Source organism: Anticarsia gemmatalis, chromosome 17, assembly GCF_050436995.1.
Source record: "Anticarsia gemmatalis isolate Benzon Research Colony breed Stoneville strain chromosome 17, ilAntGemm2 primary, whole genome shotgun sequence".
Lineage (NCBI taxonomy): Eukaryota > Metazoa > Arthropoda > Insecta > Lepidoptera > Erebidae > Anticarsia > Anticarsia gemmatalis.
In genome coordinates, this window is record NC_134761.1 from 3537206 (window position 1) to 3545882 (window position 8677).

Consider the following 8677-nt stretch of genomic DNA (forward strand, 5'->3'; position numbering starts at 1 on the left):
ATATGAGCAAAATCAGCATATAACAGTAAAAATCGGCATAAGGAATAAATTCAACGTAAAATATACAAGAATTAACTTACCCTCAAAGGCCAATTAGTAGCAATATAAGTAGCGGGTAACGGCAATACAATCCACTGTTTCCTGCACTCATTATCATCGACAAACTCTCTATAATTAGTGCTGTTCTCGTACTCAAGCGTCGGCTGGTCTTGCAGCCCGTTCTCTGATTGGTACATCTCTGATGACGAGTCTATGATTGAGATTTTTGTACGTTTTGTTAGGTTATCTTCTAAATTCACGTATAGTTTGTCGTCCGCTTGCAGGTATAGGTGTCTTTGGTTGCTCTGTAATAGAAATGATTAATTACATTGTTATACTCTTTTATGTAGGATGAAAGAATATCGCGACAAAAATCGTACAATGAAGTAATAATCAAAGCATATGAAATGCCAAATATATTTTCTTTTATGGAAATACTTTCAAGACGTCACAAGTATATTATATTTGATAGGTTCATAATAATATGACGTCAGAAGTACAGTATTGTCGTTAAGATCAGATAAGGTAGTAATATGTAATTTCTGCTTACATTATTTCGTACTTACCATACAAGGGTTGACGCTTAGAGGACTTTTGACGAAATCCAATTGAATTAGATTCGTACTTGAATCTCCTTCGACTTTCACCATCCATAGCTGGTAGCCTTCTGTCGCCCATTCCTTAAACACAAATCACAATTTATAAGCTATCGTAACGTATTAATTTTCAAAACTGTAAAATAGTCTACGTTATGGAGATTTAGCCCAACTATTGTCATGCCGTTATAGGGCAAGAAGTCGCTTAAGAACTCAATTTCAAAGGTAGGAAACATTATCAGCCTTAATGATCGATATGTTGAGATACATTGATGCGCTAACAGGAAAGAAGTAGCAAGAATAACTTGTATAAAACATAGTACTTACTAAACTGCTAACAACAAGCGGGTTGTTTTTACTAAGCTCCTGGTTGAGGCCGTAGTCCCAGGCCAGTGAGCACATCAGTAGGGCGCCAAACGTGCTCCATACTGACACACCGCCGCGCTCCCAACTCACTGCCACCGCGCGACCGTCCGCCGTCCATCTGATAAAACATTAATTATTATTTTTAATTATATACAAAAGATTGTGTCCATTGTGGCAATAATATATTATTATATTTTACTGTATTACATATATTTTGAAATGATTTATGCTACATTAAAAATCAACTGAAACAGAATTTGTAATTTGATATTGGTAAAATTGTGTATAAATTGTACGAATAAAAAGTTATCAACAAACACGGGTTTATATTGTCCTCTTGCTATATAGTGCGAAGGTAAAGTTCGTGCGCGGGTACAAACTTTATTCTAGTGTACACTAAGATTGACCTGTTAATTTTTCTACGCATTGATTACATACGTAGGAAAATTAACAGAGACATCAGAAGCTTTCTAAGCTTTCCATTCAAAAAAATCAAAAATGTTTATTTCGTTATCTCGTACAACTTTTACAATAAATGTTACATAGAGACCTCCTTTTAAGTAAAAAGTATACATGTTATCATTACTTTAAAAAACTAGACAATCTATCAAAACTATTGTTAAGTCATTACCTCATACACTTGACTGGTCCAGGGTCGCCGGGGAAGTCTTTCGAGCTGAGCACCATTGTGTGAGATAATTCCAAGCCGCCCGTCGCCTCGTCTATCGTGAATACGTCCACTTGAGAACTGTAAACAACATTTTATATGAGTTATTTATTTTTTTAACCAGTATACATATAATCAAAAAATGTCTTAGATCAATATCTATATACAAATGGTTTTATTATAGACATCTAGTTAATGCTTGCTTTAAATCCAATCAAAAGTAACAAAAAATATTTTTTTCTTCAAAGATTTAAGGGCTTTTCAAACATTATAAAGCCTTTGAACATACCTTAAGGGGTTAGAAAGAAAAAAGATGAAGTAACTTTCTTTGATACACAAATTACAAAAAAAAGATTTAAGTTCTATACTTACTTTTTCCTGCCAATAGCAATTAACCTAAACTTATGATTGACTCTGGCGCAGGTCGCGTCGTCGATCCCTGGCGCCCAAATACCTTGTACCGCCTGAAACATTACATAATTATCAACAACATATTCTAACAAAAACCTAGCGATACTGTGCATCAGGTTTAAAAGACAAAAACAACAACCATTTTGGATAAATGTTTGTAAATTAAGTGGATAATCCTAGCCTTTAAAACTACTTTATGGGACAACTGGCATTACCATACGAAGTGTTACAGAACAACTATCCTCAATTATATCATTTAGAGCAGGGGTTCCCAACCTTTTCTTAGTTTGAGACCACTTTTATATTATTCTTGTTATCAGGGACCACTATGTTAGTATATTAAAGATAAAGTGTATTAAAAATCCTGATTTTTTTAAATTTTATAGTCATTCGCGGACCACATTTTGACTTGGGAACTACTGATTTAGAGCAAGCAACTTCTGTAATAGAAGCGAATATGAAAATAAGCTTATATGCGATTAAACCTTATTACGCCCTCTTATCATGGATATTTCTTGTGAACCGTTTTCTTCATAACTTTTAAACTCTCGCGTTGCATGACGAGCCAGTCTTAGTCAGCCTGCGACCACGGCGACTGCAATCGGCGCCGAAACGTTAGGCATTTCAAGATAAAATGCGTGTTCGCGGTAATTTCCGTATCCTATTATATATTAAACCGTTTTCTTGTCACAATATTATTAAAAGCCGAAGATTTTGCTTAAGCTAAAATGTATGGTTATCTTAAAATTGAGAATAGTTGTTCTATAGATTACTGGACTATACAAAAGATGTTTCGGGCCACAAACAAACGTGCTAAAGGATTAACACACGGTGTCTCGCATTATGGTTTCTTACCGCTAAATCTGTGTCCAATAATATCTGGGATTTCAAAAGTATGTTTCAATCAAAATATGTATTATTGAGTTCTATTATAAAACTTAAGAAAGCTATAGTCTATTCAGCAAGATAAGTATTACGACACCGTACTGATATTTGTCTATAAAAAAAGTTGTACTAAACAGTGTATCCCAAGTTTTGTGGTACGAACACAGAACGGTTTTCTGGACAACCTCCGAATACTATCTATGGCGCAATTGAACCTGATTTAGTCAGATCACGACCAATTGTAATTTTACCATAACGCTAATAAATGGTTTCAAACCTCGCTGAATAGACTACTTCGAATTATTAAAGTTATTTAATAGTACAGTACTTACATTGGGATCAAACTTAAGGTTAGGCGCGGTAAGGTAAGCTGCCCGTCCATCGTTGAGCGTTATACCGAACCCACACACCAACGGTGAGTATTCTATGTCGTTCACGTGTGTGTTGTCTTCTAAGATCGGCTCCGCTGAAAACATAGTTATGTATTTTAGCTTATAGCTAATAATAATGAGAGAAGTTGCGACCTATGTAAGTTAAGACAGGCTAAGTTTAAAAAAGAAATTAAGTTATCCAAAGATATTTCTATGTTCGCCACATATTATGTGATACCAATTGTGACGTCATGTTTCGGGGCACAATAAAGGAATGATTTGGAATCTATTTATATAAAACTCTTCTGTTACTGACTGACTAAGTGATAGATAAAACACAGCCGAAGCTACTGAGCGTAGAAAGTTAAAATTTGGTACGAAGATTCCTTAGGAAGTGTAGAGGAGCACTATGAGAGGATTTTTGGAAATTCCACCCCTTCGGTGTGGAATTTCACGCGGGCAAAGCTGTGTGTGGAAAGCTAGTCATATTATAATCTTCATAATAATGAAGGATCACATGCAAGGCACGAATTATACGTAATATTGAACTTAATCTCGACTAGCCGAGTTCTATCACAACAATGTAAGACCGGTAATAGTACCCACCTTTTGAAACCTGTTGGTTAATCGAGAATGGTATTCGTCCAAGATCGAGGCAGTAGTCCCTGTTCTGTGTGCCGTCCCACCGGTACCGCAGCAAGTGAGCCCTGGTGGTACACACCAAGATCTCCGTGCCAGATATACAGCACATCCGAGTGATCTGACCGTCCCATACTAACACTTCTTTGAACTGCGGAGTAAATTTCTCGTTCTAATAAATTAGAGAAAGATGATGAAATAAAAAATGTGTTTAATGTCAAATGAAAGGTAAGATTTGTGTTGGTATATATATATATTATTTTTTTGTTATGGACGTACGTATACGGGTTGGGTACATCAATTTGCATGCACATTAAAGTGCAAACCATACTCTTTTTCTTTTGCACTTGACTTAACTCTGTTACTTATTTGAAGTCAGTCTTTGGGGACTTTATAAAGATTGAAAACCAAACAACTAAAACTACAAATAATTAGTCTTCTCCAACTGTCTTACTAATAAACAGTATAAACTCTGATTAGTTAAACAGTGTTATGTCTTTTTCACTCATATACAGTTTCAAAATTGATTGAAAGCGACAAAACACTGCATAATTAAACAGAGCTTACACGACGTCTATTAGTAAGATAGTAACAGTCTAATGATTATAGGTGACAGCAGTAATTTCAATGGATCAATATCTAATTAATCATATCGGAATGGAAGTTCAAAGGTGGCCTATGACACCTCACCTTGACCTGTATGAAGTTGTCATTTAATAAATAATACTTGGCACGTTTCCTACGGCGTCATCAATCGTATATCGATCATTCATATTAAAACTAATCATACTGTATTCGGTCAAATGAGACTTCCTATTAAAATCCCATAGGAACAATACACCTATACCAATATTATAAAATTGTAGTTTGTTTGTTTGATGGTTGAACACACTAATATCAGGAACTACTGGCGCATATCGTCATTTTCGTAATTCATAAATTCTATTAGTGATGAACAGCCTATTTAATGAGGAAGGCTATAGAGCTATATGACATCACGGTAAGACCAAAGGAAGCAGAGTAGCAGTAAAAAATGTTACAAAAACGTGGAAAATTACGACCCATTCTCTCTTATGTGACGCAAGCGAAGTTGCGCGGGTCAGCTGGTAGGAAATAAAGCTCCCTACTAATTTTTTTGCATGTGTGAATGATATATTAAGCAGGTCCTATATAATCATAGGTTTTGAATCTACTAAGAATAATTCTTGTGTCGCGTCTTTTACGAACATACAACATAATATCGGACGTAAAGTACAAACAGACACCGCTGCCTATGCCACTGCCGTGGTATTGGCATGTCGATTACTTTAACCTCCATGCCTTGAAACATAACAGCTAAATATTTTTAGCCTTAGGGAGTAGTAAGCTTGTGTTAAAAATATTCTTTATAGTGGCAATATAAAGTGAAACTTTTAATCTATTCTCAGTTTGCCTATTTAAAAAGATAATATCAGGAAACATCATCAATTACCTCCTCCGAGTAAATATTCAAATTGCATGGTGTTGAATGTATTAACATAATTACACAAAAGTATGAATAATTAGCTACAACTACTGGATATGTAGGGCAAATTACTAAGAACATTGAGCAATTTATCTATACTAATATAATAAAGCTGAAGAGTTTGTTTGTTTGTTTGTTTGTTTGTTTGTTTGAACGCGCTAATCTCAGGAACTACTGGTCCGATTTGAAAAATTCTTTCAGTGTTAGATAGCCCATTTATCGAGGAAGGCTATAGGCTATATAACATCACGCTACGGTCATTAGGAGCCGAGTAGCAACGAAAAATGTTACAAAAACGGGGAAAATTTTGACTCATTCTCTTAGTTGACGCAAGCGAAGTTGCGCGGGTCAGCTAGTTATTTATAAAATATCACTGAGAATTTAAAATAAGGCCATATTTCCTGTGGGCCAACCAACATTGTTTTGTGGACAATTATGTGACAAGCAACTCCCTAGAGCACTTCTATGTCGACTCAAAAAGTTTGATGCTACATAGCCAGCCTAAATGGCCTTTGGCATTATGGGCTATACATACATACAGGCTATAATGGATGTATCTTGTATAAATCATTATCATCAATTAAAGAATTTTCACTCCCATTTTAAGAAAAGGAGTGAAGAAATTATATAATAATGATCTCTCTAACCAATGTCACCCTAGTCAACCATTTCAACAACTAATCAGTTTAATCAGTAGTTCTTTTAAACATATAATTAAATCACATTTAACAGTAGACCTCCTTCCCAATGTTCTCAAGACAGTGAACAAAAAAGTCTCATCTAATTTACCTGTGTTATCTTAAGTGATGGTATGACTTCTTTAACAAACAGTTCAGCGGAGTCTCTCCGTAAACTGGCTGTGGGTGGATCATACTGCTGGTATGCTGTCTGTTCACTGTGCGCCTCCACATTGTACAGTATTAGATGACCTTCTGATGTCTGAAACACAAGTAGGAAGCATTTAGAACAAAAGTTGAAAAGATGAATAGACTTTTTTTCTAGTATAAGGAAGGTATTAGTAGAATCTGTAAAGTGCTGCTCTTTTCTAATAGCAGAATTAAGATTGCTTAACCTTAATATCAAAGTATAAATAGTGATTGATATTGTCAATAAAGTATGTATATTGGGACAGCTATATTGTCCCAGAGCAAGAAAAGAAACCATGTAATTATTATTAGTAACTTATCTTCCATACTTTTAACTTTGAGATGAAATATCAGGCATTCCAAGGTAAAATGTGGGTATGCATTATATTGTAACTTTTCTTCACACATATTTTTTGTTTTTTCAATGTAATATACTATTAATATCTGTGATAAAACTTCAAGATAATGTAGCAACAAGTTATTGTAATAAAAAGTATTTGTAAATTATTATATTATCAGCAACAATCACAATGTTAAGAATACAATACTGATAAAAACTAACTCAGTACATTGTTTAGTTTTAATAGCATGTACATGTTATATACTTGTTATATACTGCTATTGTATTCACTAAGTAATACTTTAAAGTTTTATTCAAACAATTATAGGAAGAAGGCATACTCATATAAATGAGAGTTAAATACTCTTGCTTTTTACTTTTTTATATCATTAATGTGAAAGTTGGGATGTTAGGGTGGATGTTTGTTAATCAATCACTTTTGAACTAGTTTTGATAAAACTTGGTATTGTTGTTTGTTATGTAATAGAATAACAAATAGGCTATAGAAATATAGCCCACTCAGAGTTGAAAACAAAACTTAGTGTCAAATAAATCAAAATCAAATGGTTTATTCTTTTATTAAATGCTTCAAAAGAGGCTGCTACCACAAATATTTTCTATAATTTCTTTCTTTATGGCACAATAAGCCTACCAATATTATTATTTGGGTCTAATGTTAACACTTATGATAGTCCTTACAATTGCTGAATCTAACTCTAGTTTGGAAGGCAGGTATAGCTTTATTCAGACTATACATACTTTATTCAGAGCAGTCTATTCAGAGGCCAAATGATTTGCAATGTGGTTGATACAATAAGAAAACTACAATATATCAAAAGATAAAACTATACAATATCTAGTATATTCAGTCAACTGTATAATATTGTTGTTTAAACTTACAGAAACACATATCATAGAAGAGTCAGGTTTCCATTCAACACCAACATTGACTCCTAATCTTTGGAGAGATTCTGTACTCCTTTTATGATGCACTATGGGCACAGTTGGCTGGAACAAAGACATTAAATAAAATAAAAAAAGAACAAGAAAAGAAAAAGACTATCTGTGTTTTATTTTCTAAACTACTGAGATAAATGAAAAGATACATAAAAATACTGCTTTTATTTAAGTTAATACTACTGCTTTTATTTAAGTTAATACTACTACTGTAATAAACATACTGATGATGATTTAATATGTAAACAAAGCATATTGTACATGTACTACCAAACCTTGTACAATAATTATTCATGACTAATTTATTTACTTAACCATTATAACAACATAAACAGAAATTGTGTTAACTCTAGATATCTGAATTACTGCAGTTACAATAGTCTGTTTGAAATTAAAATACAATGTAAATGTTAATGGTTTTCACATCATTCATGTATGCCAAGACCTAAAGCATCAAACGAAGTAAAAGTACAAGTAATATTCTGTTAGTTTTATCGACAGCCGTAATCAACACTGGACATAATTGCAACTTATGACTTGACATAATTACTACAGTACTAACATAATTATTGCTTACCTTACAAAACCACACTGTTAGGCAGTCATCGCTCAACGAAGCAAACAATATTTTGTCTCTGTTGGACACGATTTGTTTTATAATTTGATTATCTGCACCCAGATTTTTCAGAACTTTGGGCCATCCTATTGGAAAATACATTTTGATTCCACAACATTTGCCACTTTGATAGTGATATAGCTACACACACTTTAAGCTTATAATTAATTATTTCGAATATTTTCGGTGTTTAATTACGAAATTATGATATGAATTGATATCAAAAATTATGCTTCCCAAAAACGTCAACACAATACTTTACGAGATTGTCATTTAAGACAGCGAAGTTCTCGTTCAGTAATCGGCAATAATCGGCATCTTCATAATTCTATAATTCCAAATTATGGCGTTGGGAAATATTTAACTTTGTGCTAAAATTATAATTAGAAATATATAAGTCATGTACAGATTTCATTTTAA

General features: G+C 33.5%; 1 protein-coding gene across 2 annotated transcripts in view; it reads right to left on the reverse strand.

Annotated features, from left to right (window-relative positions):
* Positions 1-8511, reverse strand: part of Rich (Guanine nucleotide exchange factor subunit Rich) — a 32653-nt gene extending 24142 nt beyond the window's left edge. The window contains exons 1-10 of one of the 2 annotated variants that reach the window (XM_076125628.1): positions 8219-8511; positions 7585-7692; positions 6268-6417; positions 3942-4125; positions 3297-3430; positions 2041-2132; positions 1633-1749; positions 963-1119; positions 606-719; positions 81-344 (exon numbers count right to left, since the gene is read on the reverse strand). In XM_076125628.1, coding sequence (XP_075981743.1) covers positions 81-344; positions 606-719; positions 963-1119; positions 1633-1749; positions 2041-2132; positions 3297-3430; positions 3942-4125; positions 6268-6417; positions 7585-7692; positions 8219-8359 — 1461 coding nt within the window. In that variant the 5' untranslated portion in view covers positions 8360-8511. Of the gene's footprint in view, positions 1-80; positions 345-605; positions 720-962; positions 1120-1632; positions 1750-2040; positions 2133-3296; positions 3431-3941; positions 4147-6267; positions 6418-7584; positions 7693-8218 lie in introns of both variants that reach the window. The other variant, XM_076125627.1, reaches the window with a different exon arrangement.
* Between the last annotated feature and the right edge of the window lie 166 nt (positions 8512-8677).